Here is a 22,720-nt window from a genome sequence, read left to right on the forward strand (position 1 = left end):
GAGACTCAGCATCAGTATCTTCTTCTTATTAGGAAAGTCTGTAGCAGCCATGTGATTACAGAGAACTAATTGCAAGGCTCATCTCAGACTTGAAGGTTATTTAACAGTCATTCTTCTGGGAAGAGTATAGGCATGTGTGTGTTCACGCTTGCATGTGTGTTGACTTGAGAAAGGAGGCATGTCATGAGAGTTTTTGGCGAGGAAGATACTTAGTGTTAGGAGCGCAGCCATTTAAGGGTTTGTGCCTTTTGTGTTTTAGGGTCCTGGACCAATGCCAATGGTATAGGTTTCTAACACTGGATTTCTGCTGAGCATGGGGTAATGCCCATTTTGCTAAAATGACTTTGCATTTAACCTTCCCACTTTCCCTTGGTTTAATGTCAGGCTGATGTGTTAACTGTCATCATGGGAAAAAAAGACAGTAGCTTCCTGACCACATGTGTGGGACGACCACACCTGGCAAGCCCAGGAGCACAGCTGGGCTGTTTCTTTTTATACACTTTCTTCATAACCAAGTGGACTGATAGCGGGAGGGTTGAGGGGAAATAGGGCGTGACTCATATCCTATAAGGAAGAACCTTCTGTTTAGGTGGGGGCATTTAGAATATTGCTGTTTAAGGTGAAGCAATAGAGTTACAGAGACCATGGTGGAAATGTCTCCTAAAGCAGGGCAGAGAGTGAGTGGCCCACCTCAGGGCTGAAGTAAAGATGCAACAAGGCAAGAGTTCCAGGAAGGTAGCCTAAGCAAACAGGCTGCTTGGAGTGGGATAGCAAGCTGCCCAGAAGAAATACGGAGTGGGGTTAGAGGAAACATCCATCCACACATCCATACACTTAATAGCAAACACTGAGCACCTGGTGGACCATGGTACTTTAAATGGCAAAGGGTGCAACTATTGTGATCAAAGTAGGGACTCTTGTGGTGAGGGTGTCTTGGGTTATCCAGATGGGCTTATGCAATTATAAGGTCCTTGCATATGAAGAGAGAGGCAGAAAAATGAGAACTAGAGAAGTCTGAGGAAGGCCCAATAAGGGTTAAGGTGAGAGGTCATAAACCAAGGGATAGAAGGAGACTCTAAACCTGACGGGGAAAGGAAACACATTCTCTCTTGGACTTCTGACCTCGGTCATGTGTGTTCTTCCTTGGTGTTTTAGTACAATAAAACCCATTTTAGACTTCCGTTCTCCAGGAGTACGAGAAATGTGTTTGAAGTCATCAGTGAGTTGTGACTAACCACATCAATAACAAGAATCCAGTACAAGCACCTACTAAAGGTCATGTGACTGAGATTAAAACTGAATACAGACGAACAACACAGGCCTGGCCTCATTGAGTGGGTGGTACCACTGAGAAGTTGAATATTGGTTGCAATTCTTTGATTCATGTCTGTAAAGATGAAATAGCTGTAGAGTAAAGCCTTGAGGCACACAGAGAGCCTATGAGGATCACACAGAGTGAGTGTCATGGACCACTCCAACAAAAAGGAGCCAAAAGCTCTTCTTTCTATTGACCTGTCCTGTTGGGGTAGAACGTGAGCTGTAAGTCTTATTTTAAATAGAGTAGTACCTACACTATCAGACTATTCAAAAAGCCTGGACATGGCACTGCCTATAATGCCAACATTTGGGAGCTGCAGACAGGACGATCAAGAGTTTGATTTAATCTTCAGTTATATAGGCCAACATGGGCTGTAGGAGACCCTGTCCTAAAAGACAAAGGAAGGGTAAGAGAAAGAGAGAATTAAAAGGAACAATGAATTAATTTTAACTACACAAATGTACTTTATGATAGGGATTACATTCTAATAAACTCAGCATAAGCTATTGTAATAAGATATGTAAGTCGGAAATATATCACAAATCCTCACCCAGCTGAGTAATCCAGCACCCTGGAGTTTTGGCGACCTTTGCTCCCAATGGTGAAGCTTCCTGGAGTACAGCTTTCTGTATCTGCCTGACATCAAGAGTGAGGACTAAATTGCATATCACTAGCCTGGACAAAAAGGATCTAAATTCAAAATCCAAGATGCAGAGCTGGAGATGTAGCTCAGAGGTAGAATGCTTGCCTGGCATCCACAAGGCGCCAGGTTCAAGTCCAGCAATGAAAAAAAATTCAAGACAATTTCTATAAAATATACTTTGCTTTAGTAGTAGCTTTGAAGTTGAATACTTAATCTCATAAACCAGGAATGGTCTCTATTTTATTTAACTTCATATTTCAAAGTTGTGTGACTTTTAAGAGATGATCGGCATAAAACATCTTCAAGGTTTTAAAATATTTTATTCTTGGGTAGATTTTTAGTATGCTCAGACTACATTGACCCCTGGATAGTCATACCTCAATTGTTCAAAAGACAAATGGCTCACAGCATCTACAACGAGCCTTAGCATCCTAAAGAATGCCTAGGGGTTTATTCTCATGAGCATGTGTGGGATTGGACTCAGAGAGGGGAGTGAGGCTGAGGCCATTTGTGAAGCCCAAGGGAGAAGAAGCAGGATATACTGGAGAAGCCAAGGACAGGGTAAGGAGGGAAGGCAGGTGCAAGGCATGAATAGGGCACAAAGGGGTCTCCAGCCAATGGCTTGTAGAGTGCAATGCCTTCTACCCGTCTGTGAAGGTGGACCAGGCAGCATCCAATGGGCCCGAGAGCAGTGTGGAGGACCATGAGTATCAAAGCAGTAAAAGAAAATCCATCTGCATCCTGTCCCTCGTTAATTCTTTACAATAGGAGTGAATTAAAGTATAAAACAAAAAGCTGAGTAGTCTGTAAGTTCCCATTAAAAGGCCCAGTGGTTTTCACATGGAATGTTATTTTGTTTTAGTTCTCCTCTTTCTAGAACCTGATACAGAGCTGAGCCCAAAGGATCACCCCCACCCCCACCCACTGTGCCACCATCTTTATTTAGCATTAAGGCTACTAAGTTCCCTCAGGTCCCGTATATTGAAAAGCCCCATGTTTCTGTGTTTCTATTCACTGTTTAACCTTCTACCATGTGTCATGTGTTTCTAGAGGTCCAGGGAGGTTGAGTGATGAGAGCTGACCATGGGAGGCAGTGTCAGAGACTCCATAGGCCGGAGGGAAGCAGGGCCAGGCACCTCCCAGAGCTGCCGGGATAGTTTTCCAGGCTGAAGCTGAAAGGCTAGCCAGCTATCCTCACTCTTCTCCCTGAGAACACAGTGATGTTTTCTTGATTTGGAAATGCCCAGGAGGTCTACCAGACTCTGAAACCCAAGATGTCATAACTTGCCCTTGTTGTTGTACATGTCAGGGTCTGTGGTAACATGTAGTGAGCCACATAGTCTGCCCCTTCTGTCCTGCAGTAGCCTCATGGGATCTGCAACCTTTTCAGCTCCCTTCTAAAATTCCCAAAGATTTCCTGTCTTCCTTTCCTTGCCCATGATCTCAGATCCTCTGTGTTCAGTTGTCAGTCTTCCCTGAAGGAATGACAGGCAAGTGCCATTGAGTTGATGAGCAACTCAGGTGGGAACACACAGGGCCCCTTTACATACACACAGGTAAGCTTTCCCTGAACTCCCGGAACTCGATCCTCCCAGCACCCAGCCCTGCCACACCTGGAGTTAACCTGCTGGCTCCCCGGCATTTTAAATGCCGTTTCTAATTGCTATCTCTCCCCGGTAGTATCCAGCATCTAATATATATATATACCAGACCAATCCCTCTATTTCTTCCTCCCATATAGCAGCAGGTGTGTTTCTTGAACGAGAATTCTTTTCTTCCAAATGAGTTTCTCTTCAGTTAGTTACAAATGTGTTATCTCTGTGAGCTTGTGTGCCTATGTACATAAAGATATACAAATCCATGCTCTCCTTTGACTATTTAGACAAGAATTCTAATGTGCTGATTTTTTTTTGTATAAAGGAATAATATTTCTTTGGGGGACAAAGTGCCTTTGTAATCACGGTGTATTTAAAGATCAGCATCTCTCTTCTCTTCTTTCCCCATTCTCCCAAATACCTCAACAGACTACAGAGAAAACCGGTCAAAAATATCAAAATATATTCCCAGTCTACAGCATCTCCATCCTTCATTTACAAGCATTTTAAAGATATCCCTATCGCTCCAGCACCCTCTGTTATTCTACAGGCCTTCGTTGCATAAGCAGCCATTCCCACCCTGCCGTTGCTTATCTGACAGCTCCAATTTACCTTCTGCCTAATATTGCACTCGACTTTGAATTTTAAAACCCTCCTGTTGTTTGAAAAGGATCTTGAAGGACAAAGTCAGAAGCCTGTGTTAGCAACTACTACAAACCAGGAGGAAGAAGTAAGAGTATTTTGCTTTTGTCTGTTTGGGCTAAAGTAAGGAACTGAGGTTCGAGTTTAATCCAAATGCCTTCAGAGATAGAGCTGATTGCCCAGAAACACATTTCTGTGCCGTTCAACTCTGCCTGACTTCCTCATTTACTTCCCATAACTGCAGGTTTCTTCGGACGATGCCTTTTCCCCTGGATTTGGGGAAATCCTCCAACATGACAGTTAAGGCTGAATGAGAATTGATTTTCAATGACCTTTCCTCTCAGTTCCTTTTCCCACTTTAATCGAAAGAAGCCGTGCCAGGCTGCACACGGTGCCGCCTGAGTTTCTATATCCTCAGGAGCCCTTTGTCCTGTGTCCTTCCTCACAGTGGAGGAAACCAGGCAGGCTCCTGCACTATAGAGTGCAAGGGGAAAGAGGGGCCACTACCGATGGCATAGGCATGGTGTCAGCTTCTAGGGGGCCACCGCTGGGATTTCTCTACCGTCCCTCCCTGAAGACTCGGCAGTTCCTAGGTGCTAATCTTCCTTCTTCACCTCTGGGATGGCATCACGTTCTGGGGCACTTACTGAACTCTGCTCAACAGGCTGCCTTCTGTGGTTCTTTCTGAGAAAGCAGCATGGTGACAACAGTTAATGCTCTGTGACATATGTCATGTGACATGCATTGACCTGGCAGCTCACTGAATAATGGCTCTTTTGTAAGGGGGGAGAATATGAATATAAGTGTGCATACATGGTATGGAATACATGTGCAGGCCCAAGGACTACTTTAGGTACTACTTTAGTTGGTCCCCTGTTGAAATATGAGTGGCAGGGCTGCGTCCCTAGCACCCCGGCCACCTACATGGCTAGCTTAGCTTATGCCCCGAAATAATTACACAGAAACTGTATTCTTTTAAACACTGCTTGGCCCATTTCTATCTAGCCTCTTCTCGGCTAACTCTCGCACCTGGACTAGCCCATTTCTTATAATCTGTGTAGCCCATGAGCTGGCTTACCAGGAATGATCTTAACCTGTGTCTGCGTGGAGTGGGAGAATCATGGCGACTCACTGACTCAGCTTCTTTCTCCCAGCATTCTGTTCTTTTTACTCCTCCCACCTATGTTTTAACCTATGAGGGCCAAGCAGTTTCTTTATTTTTTTTTTTAACCAATGACCTTCCTCCATCAGTCCCCAACCTCCGCCATGTTTGAGATGGGATCTCCTTGTCATGCTTCTATTGCTTATACCAGACTGGCTCGTCTGCCAGCTTCTGGGATTCTCCTGTTTTGTCTTCCCATCCCCTCATAGTATCGCTGAGCTCATACACTTGTGCTACATGTCCATTTTATTATTATTAATTTTGAATATACCACTCCCAGTACCCCCTTACTTCCCCCCACCTTCCCCTACCCCCAAACATTGCTCCACAGAGAGGGTAAGGCCTCCCTTAGGAAGTCAACGAAGTTTGTCCCATCATCTTGTTGAGGCAGGACCAAGCCCCGCCTGCCACTGTGCCTAGCCTGAGCAAGGTATCTCTCCACAGAGAATGAGCTCCGCAAAGTCAGTTCATGATGTAATTAGGGTTAGATCCTCGTCCCACTGCCAGCGGCCCCACATACTACTCAAGCCCCACCATTGTCACCTGCATTCAGGGGGCCTGGTTCAGTCCTATGCATGCTCCCCAATTGTCAGTCTGGAGTAAGTCAGTGAGCTCCCACACAGAAACGTATGGGGATACATGTCTGACTTTTACATGGGTTCTGGGGATTCAAACTCGGGTCCTCATGCTTGTGCGGTAAGCCCTTTTACCCACTGAGCCATCTCCCCAGCCCATGACTCATTATTTTTAAAAATGACTTTATGACATGAATACTATTGTTAGCTTAAGCTGTAGGTAAGGACATTGAGTCTCCAAGCAGTGAGACACACTTGCTCAACACGGCACATCTAGTTGATACAATTCCATTTACAATTTGGGGAAGCCAGGCTCCGGAACTGGTGCCCTTAGGCATTTCATCTGTCGTGGGGTGCTGAATCTGCCTGGTCCTGTGCCAAGTGCACACAGACATGATCTCACAAGCTGAGTCTGCTCAGCCTCTGGTGAGACACATGTCCATGTCAAATAGCTAATGGCTGAGGAGCCAGGCAAAGCGTTTTCTTCAGTGGATAGATGCTGCCTGGGTTTCGAATCTGCTCTCCATTCAGGCCTACCAAGATGATGAGAACAGGAACAGGTTTCTGCCCTCGTGGCGTCCAGTACGGGAAGCAGGTGTCAATCAAATGAGTTTATAAGTAAGGATGTTTCCCAGTTGGGTGAAAGGTTGGGGGTGGGCAGAGTAGGTATCAGTCTAGCTGGGGTGGAGGGTGAAAAGCAGGGGTGCGTGCCTGTATTCCTGTGTTGGAGCTAAGACGGGAGCCACCCAGGGGAAATGGGATGAAGGAGAAGAGCAGAAAGCAGCAGGGAAAGCATTCTCAAGGAAGGCCTTGGAGCTACAGAAGCCAGGCAAACACGTGGCACTGGAGCCAAGCTAGCGTGGCTGAACTGCAGACCAAAAGGGCATGGCCTGCAATGAGGCAGAAGGCATCAGAGGTCCATCTGCCTGAAAGTGCTATTTTAAATCCCCCTAACCAAGCTATTCTACAGCTTCTTAGGAGAGACGTGTTAGAAACATTTTATCTAGACCTCAGAAGCACGGCTTACGATGCAGACAGATTTAATTCCAAACATGCTTGCACACCCACCGCCCTCGCTTCTCTTCAGTTAGGGCTGTGTGTTGCAGAGGCGTGATGCAGGTGGAAGCCCTTGCAAACATTGATGCACTTAAACATGCCGTTGCTCTCAGCCTTCCCAAACACTGAAGCACTTACCTGTGTCCTCACTATCAACCTTCATACGCTATTGGCCTTCACAAAGGGGGCTCGTTTGGGATGATGCATGTTCCTCTCTTGGCAAGCCATCCTATACATAATGTTCAAAGCTGCCTGTCTCCTGGTAAACAGCTACAGAAGAGTTAACTCCTGTTTTGACTTTCCTCCTCCTTTCTTCCTTTCCCCGGCTTCCGGGAACAGGACCTGTCTGTCCATCATGGAATTGTTTCATGTGCCCCTGTCCCTCTTCTTTTGCAGGCCAGAACAAAATCTGCTTCATCCCTGGCATGGTGGGACCTATATTAGAGATGACACTTATCCCTGAGGCTGAGCTCAGGAAAGCCACCATCCCAATCTTCTTCGACATGATGCTGTGTGAATATCAAAGGACTGGGGCTTTCAAAAAGGTAAAAAAGAAAAAGAAATAAAAGCTGGAAATTCACGCCAGAATCCCTAACTCTCGGCCCATTTTTCCCATAATGATACCCTCGTTCCATCTGCCTGTACATCATTCGGAGGCTTCAGTAGGACAGGGACATTATTCGTGTGCCCAGAATGAGCTGGCAAATCACATTTGGTCAATTCTCTCACAGTTTCTGCCTGAGGCCAAGATGGAAACGCACTCTTTTGCTCTGTTCTTGTTCCATCCCATTCTCAAGATGCGGGAATCTTACTTCCGGACCCAGCGACTACCTAAATGTGCGTCTTAGGTACCACTCCCGCCATATCATGCTTGCTTCCAACCTTGTCTGGCACTTCATTTTCCTGAATGACTTTGAAAATCTGTATTATCTAGAGGAAAAAAAAATCCTATTAGCCAAGTGTCACACTCAGCCTGCACTTCAGAGTGGACAGCAAATGGAGTTAGAGGCCTGTCACTCAAGAGGCATCAGTGTGTGTATCGGGTCCTCAAGGTTTTCTTCAGCATGTCAGCCAGAACTCACATAAAATGTAAGAATTCTCAGTCAAGTATTTTCCAATGAATGGGGTAGCGGGCATTATCAAGGCCAAATCATTCTAGAAGTTTGGGCAGGAGTAGAAATTGTCTGTGCGCATAGCAGGGGCCTGAAGCATTTAGTCACTTCCTTGTTTAGGCAGGTTGCTGCCAAAGCCACTGCAAGGCAGCCTTACATTTTGATGACTTCCCATGAGCCCCACCCTCTCATCCAGTTGAAGCTCTGCATTCTGCACCTTCACCAGCATTTCTGCCTCTTCCTTCAAGCCCTGTCTTGCCTCCCAATAATCCTGCTTGAAAGACTTCTGTTAGAGACATATTCCAAACTCCCTTTCCTGGGGATCCTTAGATGAACCATATTTCTTTTTCTTTCATCTGAGAGGTTTTTTAAAATTATATTTATTTTTTATTAAGCTATATATTTTTCTCTGTTCTCATCCCTCCCTCCCCCCCCCTTCTGCTCTCTTCCATGATCCCCATGCTCCCAATTTACTCAGGAAATCTTGTCTTTTTCTCCTTCCCAAGTAGATGAGATCCATGTATGTCTCTCTTGGGGTCCTCTTTGTTGTCTAGGTTGGGGATTGTGAATTGTAGGCTAGTTTTTCTTTGTTTTATGTCTAAAAGCCACTTATAATACTTGTATATATGATATTTGTCTTTCTGGGTCTGTGTTACCTCATTCAATATGATGTTTTCTAGATCCATCCATTTGCTCACAAAATTTTTCTGCTGTGTAGTACTCCACTGTGTAAATGTACCACATTTTCCTTATCCATTCTTCGGTTAAGGGGCATTTAGGTTGTTTCCAGGTTCTGGCTATGGCAAATAATGCTCCTATGAACATAGTTGAGCACATGTCATTGTGATATGATTGAGCATCCTTTGGGTATATACCCCAGAGTGGTATTGCTGGGTCTTGAGGTAGATTGTTTCCTAATTTTTTGAGAAATCAGCACACTGACATCCTGTGCCATCTAGCACTCCCACCAGAAATGGAGGAGTGTTCCCTTTACCCCACAACCTCTCCAGCATAAATTGTCATCTGTGTTTTTGATCTTGGCCATTCTTACAGGTGTAAGATGGAATCTCAGAGTTGTTTTGATTTGCATTTCTCTGATGACTAAGGATGTTGAACATTTCCTTAAGTGTCATTCAGCCATTTTAGATTCCTCTGTTGAGAGGTCTCTGTTTATGCCTGTACCCCATTTTTTAAAAGATTTATTTATTTATTTATTTATTATGTATACAACATTCTGCCTCCATGTATGCCTGCACGCCAGAAGAGGGAGCCAGATCTCATTACAGATGGTTGTAAGTCACCATGTGGGTTCTGGGAATTGAACTCAGGACCTCTGGAAGAGCAACCAGTGCTCTTTAACCATTGAGCCATCTCTCCAGCCCCCCCCCCCATTTTTTATTGGATTATATGTTCTTTTGGTGTCCAATTTCTTGAGTTCTTTGTATATTTTGGAGATCAGACCATTTGAAGATTTTTTCCTATTCTGTAGGCTGTCATTTTATTTTGTTGACCGTGTCCTTTGCTTTACAGAAGCCTCTCAGTTTCAGGAGGCCCCATTTATTAATTGTTTCTCTCCGTGTCTGTGCTGCTGGGTTTATTTTTAGGAAGTGGTCGCCTGTGCCAATAAGAGATGAACCATATTTCTGTCACCCTTCCCTGGCTCATTGTTTCTCAGGTTCCCATCCATCAGAAGCCATGCCTGCCAGCTGGTGTTCCAGCTCCACACCCTCATCCCCACCCTCACTCTGGCTGACTGTTGAGCTTGCCAGCCATTCCCTCCATTCTAGTCTCCACTTACCCTACTCTCCAGCCATCTCCATAGCTACCCTGGGTGACTTTGTCCTGTAAGATATTCTTTATGTATTTCTTCTGCCTGCTCCTTCACTACTTCATTCTAAACTTTGACTGGTCCTCAAGGACTTGTCCCACGTGTCATGTCCTTCAAGAGATCTTTGCTTTCCTGCTTGTCATTTTGTGTATTGAGGCATTGACTATTGTTTCCTGCCTGTGGTTATTTCTTTGTAAGTATTTGACTCTCCCTCAACCTCACCTAATCAGAATGGTAATGATGGCCAGAACAGACACTAACTAGTGTTCACGGTGTGGCAAACATTGTCCACACCTTGGTTTCATTCATGTAGTCTCTCTTCTTCCCTTTGAGATTGGTAACACCAATGCCCATCTTGCAGAAATCAGAGAATTGAACTTTTACTGGTAGCTGGTGTCTCAGCTGGATGTGTCCAAGTTCTTACTGTTTTAACCAAGGAATTGAAATATGGACACACAGAGATGGCCAAGGAGCAGAGAAAAATTCCACAGCAAATGAATAATGTAGATCAGATACACTGTCAAGAGTGCCTGCAGGTCACAGCAGTGAAAGTACCAGGGGCTAGAGTAAAGAGAGACTGATTACTAAGGTGCCCTGTTACTAAAATTTGGATGCTTTTCTATTTTGATGGACAGATTAGAGTTATATTTTTCTCCTCTGTCCCTCCTTTCCTATGAAACATGTGATTTTAATCACACTCATTTCTAATTATGCATAGATGTAAAATGGTGACTAGGAATCGTTCCCTCAAAGTTTACTTGTGGATCAGTTTGTCTCCCGTGCAGGCAGCTCAAACCAGTATAGTCTGGATGAAGCCCCTCCCTTCCTACCAAGGTACGGCTGAGAATATATTTGAAAAGAAACTATCTACAAAAGGGTTGTTAGAAACAGAGAAGCATTGCATTTTTCAGTGTGGAGTGTGTATGCACGTTGTGTAGGTAGAAGTCCTAGATTGCTAGGTACATTGTTAGGAGCTGTGTGTGTGTGTGTGTGTGTGTGTGTGTGTGTGTGTGTGTGTCCATGCAAGTGGAGATCTTAGGTGTATGCACATAGCCCACACTAAGTGGAGTCCCAGGCTGCTAAGCTATTCCCTATGCTTATCTGCCCCAGAAAGCACACTTCTAGACTACGGCAAGGCAGAGCTTACAATACACAGGCCAACATTATTCCCAAACCCATGCTCTGCCCACTGAATATCCACCCACCAGTATTTTCTAATAAACACCAGCTGGAGGAATGAAAGCCAGTCTGTAGAGCATTCCATGGAACACCAGTCTTACAATACCCTCCAAGGATAAATATTGCCAGTGAAAGGCTGTGGGGGGCACCATTGTGCACTGTAATCCTCTTGGAGATTCCTGGTGCATACCAACCAAGAGCTGACTCATTGCATGATTAACAGGGCCTGTTTGAGTTCTCAAGTTTACTCTTGCAAGGCATATCTATTGTGCCCATCATTCTTCCAAGTCCAGCTCTGGAAAGAGTGATTCCATAAGGGCCAGGGACTAGTTTGCTGCTATGGTACCTTCATAAGCAGATACTCTGAATACCCCTTTAGAATACCCATAGCTCCCACTTGCCAAAAGAACAAATTTCCCCTTTGTAGTTAGCCTGAGAAGAAATCAGGCAGAGGGGTGCAGATGGAGAAAAGAATTCCACTTTATCCTTTGGACTGGAGCAGCCTGGAGATGAGAGCCCAGAGTGAGTATCCGAAGACAATTTAGGATCAACTGTCATTTAAGGAAGATGTGTCTATGAAGCATGGGGACACCTGAAGGCACATGACATTATATGAAAAGCCATCCTGCTTCCCTTCAGGGCAGTACCTCCCACCAGCAGACATCTTGGAAGAGGTCCTGCACATGGGTGTATAGAAGAAACATCCCTGTACCTAATGGCATGCAATGTGCTAAACGAGATCTGGTGGCTGTCTGATTGAGACCTCATTGTAAGCATAGTTCCCAATTGCTTCTCCTTGCTGCTCCCTTATCAAAAGAGACAGGACAATCAGACTGACTAATGGGGCAGGTGCCCTTGTGCAAACTATCAGGATCGTTTGATGGGGACTCAGCTGGGAGAGGAACTGGCCCGGGTGCATGGCTTTGGGCTCAGAGTGAGTGGCTATGGAAAGCTGTCCTCTGCAAAGGAAGCAGGCAAGGCCCTGCTGAGACCCCAAGCAGCCATGATAGTCTCCTGAAAAAAAGAGCAGAACCCAGATTAGGGTTTAGAATGTAGGAGATCTCCAGTATAAACCAGCCTAAGAGTGTCATTGCCAAACAGTCTGAGAGGAGAGAACCTCCTGCCCCTCTTAGAGAACCAGCTTTCCCAGAGGAGCTAAAAGAACAAGATGAAAAGGAGACTGACCCGGGCCTCTGCTACCAGTTCATAGCAGGCTTTCTGGTCTAGAACGACTTGCCTAGTCCTTCTGTGGGTTCTTCCTTTGCCTAAAGAGATCTAGATAGCTCAGGCCTAGGCTTCAGGAAAGGCTATGCTGCTTCTGGGGGCCATGGTTCATCTACAGAGACCAAGATTGGCTCAAGGGTATTATAACATTATAATAGGCTTGACTCTGGAGTGCGTAGCATGATAGGCTCTGAGTGGCTCAGTTGGCTGGGGATTAGGAGAGAGCGAAGCCCAGGAAATATCTCTCTCTCTCTCTCTCTCTCTCTCTCTCTCTCTCTCTCTCTCTTTTGTAATCCCTTGGCCACCTCAAGGTCAGATTGTCCTGTCTCCTGCTGTAGCCCAAATCTCATAAGCAAACTGATAAGTACAATTGGGCACTTATCATAAGGGCATCCTTCCTTCCCAGACCATTAAGGACTCCGTCATTGTTTAGGATGGGATGTCCCCTCCCTGGTATACTCTGTGAATCTTTTGGTGGGGAAGAAATGTGAATAAGAGGGGCCCTGGATTGGTCCCACCATGGCAAGAGGTGCCTGCCATTCCCCTGTGGGAGGAAAACTCGTTGTGTCCTGACAGTGAGGTGCAGTCCTAACACGCACCCGGTGTGGAGATTTGTTAGTAAATCTTCTCCACACTATACCAGGAGTGTCTACAGGCCACAGCTGGTCCCTCTGCCCAGAACCCCCAGCACCTACACTAAATGGAGATGTCAAGTCCTCCATCCAACCACATTTCTTGAAAATGGCCTCTAGCATAGGAGAAGGCATTCCAGCAAAGGAAAGGGCATTCCAGTGAACAGTGAATTTTTAAAAAAATAATCTTTATTTTTGCAATATAGTCAAAGGCAAGAGAGCAAGGAAGCATCAAATAGACAGTTCTAAAAGTTAGGGAATGCCAATCATTGCTGAAGTGATGCCCTGTGGTCAAAAGACTAGCTAGCTTTCAGATCACTTCTCTGTGGAAAAAAGAAAACAGAGACTCCCTGGGTAACTGTGGAAGGAAGGTGGGGCCCTGGACTAGAAAGTGTGGAGCGGCCATCTAAGGAGATTACAGAATGAGACTATGTCCCAGCTGGCTGAGTACTAAGCCCCTAACAAGCAAGAGATACTCAAGATTCCAGAATCCTGCTAAGAAGAACATAGCCTTTTGTAACAGTACCTAGCATCGTGCTTGTACACAGTAGGAGCTCAACCATTGCTGAATGAATTAGCAGATCAAGAGGCCGGTTCAGCAGGTTCTACTGAGACTGAGCCCTGGCATGGAGTAGGCATGGTGATTTCAATGGTTTGGATTATGAGTGTAGCAAAGATCAACTCACGCATGTGTTCTGAACACTCCTGTGTTTTGCAGCTGGTGAGACCCACTGCCTGGAAGCTGAGCTAGTCTGGGTCTCTCCAGTTCTGTCTCCTGACCTGTATGATGGGTATTATGCCATTGCAGGTTGCCAGCTGAGCTCTTGGGGGAATGTATGGGGTCAGTTAAAGACCAGATCAAGAAAAGGCTACCCTGGTTCCCACAGGCCTCCCTTATCAGATGCCATCATCACCTCCAATTTCCTTTAATCCTGCCTCTACCCACCAAGCAGCATTTTGTTAACAAAGGAGTCTTAGGGCTGATGAACAGCTTCATCTTTGCTATCCCTCTGCCATGCAGATGTGTAACACCCTGACCCCATTAAAATCAGAACCAAAAACAAGAGAAAGCACTCTTGGTCCCTAAACTTCCTGTTAGAGGAGCAGGGTTCCTATCAGAAAACAGTCTATCAAACATGATTATAAACAGCTGGGAAACTGGACAGCAGCTAGGAGGGGCAGCAGAAGTGGAAAGAAAGTCTGGAAAGCTAAAAGACATCCTTTCTGGATGTTTGGGGTTCACATCTTTGGAGGAGACAGACTACATTCTACTTGCCGCATAATGGCAGCATCGGTGGCAAGACCTGTTCAGTGGCATGGCAGATATGTCTGGGAAGGGTCATAGCCCTGGGTCTAACCTAGATAAAGTTCAGCCAACCTTTGCAACCCAATACAAAGGGCCTTTGGTTCTGAGTCCTCATTTATAAAGTAGGGTCACTGTCCATCCTGCTGCTGCTGCTGTAAGGATTGCATGAGATTACAGTGTCAGTGGCAAGGACGTGTCCACGCTAGTCACTGTGAACACTTCCTGAGCATCCATTGTATCCCACACACCAGACTTGGCCTTGCATACATGTAACTTCTTAACACTGCTACCAAGAAGCAAGCGCTGTTTCAAACCTGCATTTGATGGATTAAAAAAGATGACATCAGAACGATCCTTTATCCATAGTCACGTGGCCAGGAAAAAATATCAAAGCATGGCTCAAGCAGTTCTTCCGATGCCAAAGCCCATGGCCATAGGCAACCCCAAACATGGCGCAGGATGTGTCTGTCAGAGACCTTAACTCTTCCAACCCACCCCGGAAGGCTCAGGAGCTGTGTGCCATCTCTGGCTCTGCCCCCTCCATAGTACCCTGCAATTTCCCTCCCGACAGGCTCTTTTGTGACCCTGAGACAAGTGCTTATTTACCCCCATCCACTGCTCCGCTCCAAAGAGCTGTTCATCTCACCGAGAGGAACGGTGCCAGCATTTCCCAGAGAACCACTCAGACAACAATGACAAAAACGCCGTGTTTCTTGCCCAGAGCCACTTTCCAGTAGCAGTCGGCTGCAATAACAGCAACATTACTGGCAATCACAGGGCGAGCTCTCTCGGTGCATGGGAGCTTATATACGGCTGTCGTGCTTTATGCCTAAACCTCCTCTACCCCTTACGGCACGGCGATGCCATGGATGCCGCGGCGATGCTCTTTGTGTTGACAAGGGGTTGACAAATTACAGCCACCCTGGCACCTGTTTTGGAAATACAGCTTTACGGGAGTCGCCATGCCCGTGAGTTTCTGTGCTGTTTGCGGCTGCTTTTGCACAATGGAGCTGAGCAGTTGTGATAGAGAGATTCTAAGGTTGACTCTGCCATGAACATGCAAGTATAGTACCTTAGTGTAGAATCGCAAGGTTGTAAGAATAAAGATGGCTAGCCTTTGGGGGGTGGGGGGACAGCAGACAGACCAAGGCACAGTTCCATGTCCTTTTCTACCAGCATCCTGCCCTTGAGGACAATTATCCATTGGTCCATTGCAGAAAATGTCTGCCAGCTCATGGTATGGCTTAGTTAACGGAGGCCTAGAAAGACCCTCTAGTTCTTCAATATAACAGGTGATTGGAAGAGGATCTAAAACCTATATTCACTATTGCTGTGCCACTACTGCCCCAGCACCCAGTGGAAACAATTTAACATTGGGAAGATTTATTCTGGCTCATAGTTTTAGACAGTTTCTGTCCATCACAGGAGGACACACACAGCCCAAGCTGCTGTTTTACAGAGGCTGTTCACATCACAATAGGCAAGGAAGAAGAACACGACAGGAACCAAAGCCTGTGCCACCCTCAAAGGCTAAGCTCACACCTAGTGACCTATTTCCACCGGCTCTGCCCACCTTCCCTGAGGTTCCGCAGCCTCCAAAAACAGCGCCACCTGCTGGAAACCAAGCATTCAGTGCCTAAGCCTGTAGGGGGTTGCAGGTTCAGTGGTCCCCGACAGAGCCTGCCTTTCTTTATACTTATCATCTTGGGGTTTATTTCTTTATGTTCTTAATACAGAAAACATCTCTGAGTATCACATCCATCCCCAGCTCCTGACGTTGGGAAATAATTAATACAGACCAAATGCTTACCAAGATGTATCCAAAAGGGGCAGGATTCCTTTGCAGACCACCCCCCTCCAGACAGCCCCCAGCATGTCTCCCTCCTTCCTCCTTTTGCTCCTTTCCTCCCTTCCTTTATAAAGAGAGGAATGGGAAGGCTCCAAGTAAGGCTAAATCATAGGACTGCCTGGCTGGATGTCTTCTTTTCCCACCCTTCCTCTCTGAATTCCCTGGTCCAGCAAGATTCCTCACCCCCACCTCCACAGCTTTGCTCAACCAGTCCCCCATGGGGACTTCCCTTCCCTTCATATTGGTCACAACCCTACCCATCGTCCCAGGCCCCTCTTATCTCTTTCAGAAAGCCTTCTTCAGACGCTGGCGGTTTACAGAAAACTCCCTTGTGCTTGTGCTAGACCAGGATGAGATTTCTAGGCCTTTCCGTTGACTCCTGGCACCCTGAGCAGGGCAACAATGGCATCATATGAATTGTCATTCAGGGGATTATCTTATCCCCTCGAGATTTTGACTCAATGGATCCCATGCTTTACTTATAGGAAATACATACTCTAAAGGTTCCCACCATTCATCTGAAGCCTGACACAGCCCTGCTTCATCTGGAATGATAAATGACACTTCCTGGAGGCTGTGCCAGGCCAGGCATGGCTGATCTTCATGCATTATTGCATCCAAAGGCAACTTTTGACTTCCAGGTCTCATGGAGTGTGTGAAGAGGCTGTATTAGAAGCCAAGTAGCCCAGATGCCTCTGTTTATCTCAAAGGCCTTTGCCAAGGTCCCCCTTCCTCTCTATAGGTGCCAAGTTCATCCATAGCCGTAAGTGGGAGGAGAGGTGGGATGCATGCTTGAATGCATTTTTTTGAAAATGTATCAAGACACTGCAGACTGTTTTGAGTTACAGTGTTGTAGAAGAGACACAGTTGGATGCGTCAAGACAGTATATTAAATAAGCCATGATCCCCACTGAGCAAAATGCTTCTTGACACGGGCACTAGGGTGAAAACATTCTCTGATTTCAATGTGACAAGATTTGTAAAAGACCTGGAAGGATACTTGATTTCTGGCAACTCACCTGATCTCTGCCTTTTGCTACTGTTAGCAGTCTTGACTCCCTGAGAACTTGAGATCTGCTATTTGCTTTATATCTTATTTGCATTTTCTAGAAATCTTTCCACTGCAGGCAATAAAATTTATATGTGTGTGTGTATATATATATATATACACACACACACACACACATATATATATATATCACTCATTCTGTGTGTGTGTGTGTGTGTGTGTGTGTGTATGTAAACATGCTCAGACATATCAACTTATATACAAAGGAAGGCTTCCAGGGACTCAGAGTGGCATCTCGACCCCTCCTCTCTGCTTCCTTCCATGGAGTGATTCCAAGCAGAATCACAGAATCATTATTGTCACCATTAGCCACCTCAGGCTTACAACATTGCCTTTCCATGTTGCACATCAAGATTGTCATTGCTAAGAGTTCCAACAGAGTCTCAGGTTAGAATCACTGGGTCAACTTGAGTCTTATGACTCCTGGGACATTGAGTGTTGGAATTGCTGATTCTGAGCTAGGCCTGCATCCTGGTGTCCATATTTGGCATGAAAGAGGTATTCCTAGCCTGCTTAAGCCCCGTGGAGTGACATTAGGTCTGGTGTGATCCCCAGACTATAGAGAAGGAATACAGGGTAGAAATAATAGTTATCCGTGATCATGTGCCATTGATGCAGGGCCTTGCGACCTTCCTCTGTAGGTGCTTGGGATTCCCTTCCCCTCTCTTTCTTTCAACTTCCTGCCAGTCTTCTATTTACTCATGGAAAGCAAGCTCAAATGCAAGGGTGTATGTGAAGCCCTCACCCTCCATCCTTCCCACATCCCCATCTTCAAGCCCTCAACCCAAGTCCCTCCCTGCCATCCTCTGAACACTCATAGAATGAGTAGAATCCTCTTCAGTTTTGAATTCATGGGTCCAGGCACCGGGAATGGGTGATAATAGTTACTCCCTAAAGTTGTGGTCCCCTAATGAGTCAACTGGTTCTGCACATGGCCCCCTAATGCTGATATTGTTGATCTTCATCCACTTTTTCAGTTCGAAAATGAAATCATCCTCAAGCTGGACCACGAGGTAGAAGGAGGCCGGGGCGATGAGCAGTACATGCAGCTGCTGGAGTCCATGTAAGTTCAGGCTGGAGGACCAGAAGCCTGTGATGGGTCGGCCAAGGGTGGAGGGCTCCAACTGCAGCGTCCTGAGAAGCTTGTCCTTCTAGGGAGACTCTCCTAGCATCTCATGGTGCTGAAGTAACTGATTTTTGTTGTTTGTTTGTTTGTTTGTTTGAGGAAACTTCACATTTCCTAGGAAGTAGCCCTGTGTTGCTATTGGTGGGATGGGCTGGATAAAAAGAAACATGGTTGTGTTAGAAAGAGAAAAGAACCCGCCAGTGTGAAGACCGCCTCTTTAGATCTGAGGAATTACTGCCATTTTCCCTTTTCTGTTTTTTGACAGATTTGATAGTGAGCAGCTTACACTGTGTGTATCTCTGGTCAGGTTTACTGTCTTGTATCCACATTTCACTGGGTGACCTCCTATTCTCAGGGAAATAAGCATTGGCATTGTCAGAGTGTGCCAGCAAGAGCTGAACCTTGCGAGACTTAGTGTCCATGCCGGAGCAGGCACCAGACTCTGCAAGACTTAGTGTCCAAGCCTGAAGCAGCAAGCACTGCACAGGAGGCAACATTCAACATGACCAGACTTGAAGTCAAGACATTTTTGTTTTGTTTGCAGAAATGTTAAGCTATAATTCACATACCATGCTGTCTACCCAGAGTGCACTGCTCACTGACTTAGTGTGTTTACTGCGCCGAGCAACCACTATGACAATTAACATAAGAAGATTTTCATTACCCTGAATTCCTCAGGCACACCTGCCTAACACACCTGTGCTTGAATGTAGCAGTCCACTCCCCTTTTCTGAGCCCCATGCAGTCACAACTGCTTTCTGGCTCTGGATTGGCTGTCAGGGATATTTCATGGACTGTGGTCCTTTGTGATCCACTGTTCATCCATTTTTGTCTTTCGATAGCCAGCTGATGGTTATTTAGGCTGTATCTACTTTGTTCTTAGATTGACTCTGTTATGAGCATGTAAGCAGAGTACCTTAGTGTAGAATCACAAGGTCATCAGAATATCAGGATAAAGATGGCTAGCCTTTGGAGGGGACCGCAGATGCGCCAAGGCACAGCTCTGCGTCCTTTTCTACCGGCAAGCAGGAGGGCTCTCACACCTCCACGTCCTGTGCCACCTGTTAATATCTGTCCTATCAATTATAATCACTCTGGCAAGAGCGTGCTGAAGGCCCTTGTGCTCTGATCTCTATTTCCATAGTGACCGAGGATATTGAGCACTTTTTCTGGGACTTACAATCCACGTGTATCTTTCAGGGGGAGGGGAAACATGGCATTGAATCCTGGTTCCTGCACTTTGCAGCTGCCTGACTCTGGGCAAACAGCACCACCCCTCTGACCTCAGTATCCCCATTTCTAAAGGGGGAACAATACACTCCCGTGGTTACTTTGAAGAGCGAACAATTAGGGAGCATCTGGTACACAGCAGGTACCTGTTTAATGAATGTGCTCCGGTCCCTCGGCCTGGCTCCCAGTTCCTGTCATTGGCTGCCTGGTAATTGCCCTGCCTGAGAGGCCTTCTCTTGAGACATAGGAGGATGGCCAGGCATCCCAATTTCCTGTCCTCTGTGTTCACTGAGGCTCTGGTGTGGCTCTGCTTTTGGCTTTTTTCCTCAATCTTCTTTGAATATTTGCTTTTCATACCTAAGGCAAACAAAAGGCTTTGCTCTGGCCCACCGACATGGTCCCCACCCTGCCCCAATCTCCATGGTCAGAGCCAAGCAGGAGCACTGGAGCCCCCTGGAAATATGGTCTCAGCTGGCCCTGGCTCTTTCTGATGCTGTACACCAATTTCCTTCACCCTATATTGCAAACCTGACCCACTAGGCAGGAGTTGGGAGAACCGTTGGAGAATATCTGCCTCTCCGGGGGCAGAAATCAGTGCTTATTTTAAAGTTCTGAGAGAAAAAAAATCTAAATATTGACCAGAAGCTGCGTGTGTATGTGCGTGCAGGCACACACACACCCACACACACATGTACACACACACACATACACACGTTTGCTCTGGCTATTACCATTTCTTTAAGCGGAAGGAGCCCCATGGTAGGCTTCAGACTACCAGCAGGGTCCGCAAAAGCCTTTCTGAGTGATTCTCTATCAAAAGAGTCCTTGGCAGTCAGGGAAATTGAAGGCAGCTCATTATTTTCCTCCTGAGATGGAGGTGTGAATGATTTTCATACAAAATGTATCAGGCCAACCCCATAGTCAGGGCCTCCTCAGATTGGCCAAGGACCCTGGACCCTGCCCCTTCTTCTGTCCTCCCTGAGACTCAGTTTCTTCACCTGTAAATTAGAGGTAAATATAGCCCGCCCCTTACATGTTTTGCCGGGAGGGGGGTTCTGCAGGGTGCTTCTCATGCTTGCTTTTCTTTCTTGACTTCTTTTGGTTTTATTATTAGCATGGTTACCGATGTCCAGTGGATAACGCTGTGGATAAAGCTGCTGTTGTTACTAGCGCCCAAGTGGAAAGTAATGTAGTCCTTGGAAGCCCTGGATCTGCTCGTTTTTCTCCAGTGTGGTCACCTCAGTTCCTGTGGCCCTTCCTTCTACCTGAGCTGGTTTAGAACCTCTCCCGACAGATCCAGTCTTCCGGTACAGCTTAGAAGTTAGATGTTACTTTCATAACAAGAACGGGGCTTCCTGTCCAATGCCAGCTGTAGCTTTGAATCAAGGCACAAAGCTCAGACATGGAGAGAGGCTGAGTCCTAGTCCTCACACACCTTTGTACAGTACACAGGTACTACAGACTTAGAGTCCACAGTCCTCCCTGCCCTCGGAGATCTCCTTTTGCAATGGATAGAATAATGTGTCTCCTCCCTCTAGAGGCCTTCTATGCTAACTACCTGTTTTAGTTCCCAAGGCCTTGACCTGCAAACCCACAGTTGTAGAACAATACAGGTTGGTTGAGTGGTTAGGCGGAATAGTGATATCTAACCACTGAGCTCACCAATCCCCTACAGTGTGAACAGCCTTCCTGTCTCACCCCCAAAAAACCAAAGACACCAAGACACTCAAAATAATTTTTTTAAACCCTTGGGTCTACAGAGTGGCCCAAGACCCAACAGCATTGGAAATTAGGTAGCAGGGTTTCATACCCCAACCCAGAATTCTGAGTCAGACTCAGGTAGAAGAGGGTTCGGATGTTGTCCTTCCAGACTGGAGTGTGCAAAGATGATTCTAGAAGTGGTCCCCAATGCTGGCTAAACACTAGAGTGTCCTGGAGAGCCAAAGAACAAAACATTGCTGCCTAGGCCTTCAGAGGTTCTAAAGATTTGACTTCAGCTGGGCAGGGCTTTGTGAAATTTCCCCCTAGATATTCTACCATGGTGCAGGGCTGAGAACTCTTGCTCCATGCCCTTTGCCTGGAATCCCACACCAAATTCTGGATGGAGCCTGACTGAATTGTCACCAGGGTGGAGAGCAGGGCTGGAAGTGGCTCTCTCAGAGAAGTAGGTACAGCTGCAGCTGAACCAGACAGCTGTAAATCCCGGGCTGTTTGCATTGCTGGTTGAGAGCCGGGAACAAGTGCTTTGCCCAGGAGAAGATGGATGAGCCTGATCCCAGCTGCAGTTGGAGATGTTACCTCTTTGCAGTGTGGCATGGTTTCTGGAATGAAATGACCCTCTGAAGTACTTGTTTTGTTTTATATTTTTTGTATGTTTGGTGTTTTTATTTTTCATTTCTCCTGGGATCCCTTGGGAACTTGCACTGGCCAGAGGAAAATGACTAAAAAAAAAAAAAAAAAAAAAACCTGGCAGACACCCAAGAACAGACCGCAGTGTCTGTGGGGAAATCTCTTCCTAAACCCAACAGTGATTGACTTTATTCCTAAGGCCACCACCTAAACTTCCAGCTGTCCTTTGAGCCTTCCTTCCTCTGTCTCAATTTCCTCTTCTGTAATGGGGGAGGAAGAATTTCTAGTTGTTGAAATTCCCGTGAGACTTTCTCAAGGGATCGCGGCACATGTGATTAAGAGTAGATGTCCCTGTCCCAAGCTCAGCTAGTTCATCTGTCACCCCTACTTGCAGGGCACAGTACTCTGCAGACTTGCTGTCACTCTCTACACCACACCATGCCTAGGACAGCATTTAGCAGCTGATAAGTGCTTTAGGGATGGCACAGGTAAACATTTTATATTGATTTTGTGAAGATTTTTTCCCAGCCAACATTCCTATACTTAAGTAGAAAACAAAGCGTTTCACTGTTTTTACCTAGGTCCCTGACCAGAAGGGACCACAACTCAGTGGCTGGTAGGTTCACACACATAGTATTGGATGATTGAGACAGGGATACTAGAGCCAGGCTATTGATATTTACCAACTGTGTGATGTTGAGCAGGTTAAGTACCTTGCCATTTTTTGGTAGCCCTGTGCATAAGTGTCCGGTCTCATTAGTTCATGACGACCCATTAGAGGAGCTCATCTTTTTATGGTGCTAAGAGCAGCACTGGGGACATGGT

General features: G+C 46.1%; 1 protein-coding gene across 1 annotated transcript in view; it reads left to right on the forward strand.

The window, feature by feature from the left end:
- Nucleotides 1-22,720, forward strand: part of Dock2 (dedicator of cytokinesis 2) — a 406,844-nt gene that overhangs the window by 339,803 nt on the left and 44,321 nt on the right. Inside the window, exons 33-34 of the mRNA XM_041676225.1 lie at nt 7,388-7,536; nt 18,168-18,253. Of these exons, the coding sequence (XP_041532159.1) occupies nt 7,388-7,536; nt 18,168-18,253 (235 nt within the window). The remainder of the gene's footprint in view (nt 1-7,387; nt 7,537-18,167; nt 18,254-22,720) is intronic.

Source organism: Microtus oregoni, unplaced genomic scaffold (assembly GCF_018167655.1).
Source record: "Microtus oregoni isolate MIOR12 unplaced genomic scaffold, Mior012 000027F_ref0000203, whole genome shotgun sequence".
NCBI lineage: Eukaryota > Metazoa > Chordata > Mammalia > Rodentia > Cricetidae > Microtus > Microtus oregoni.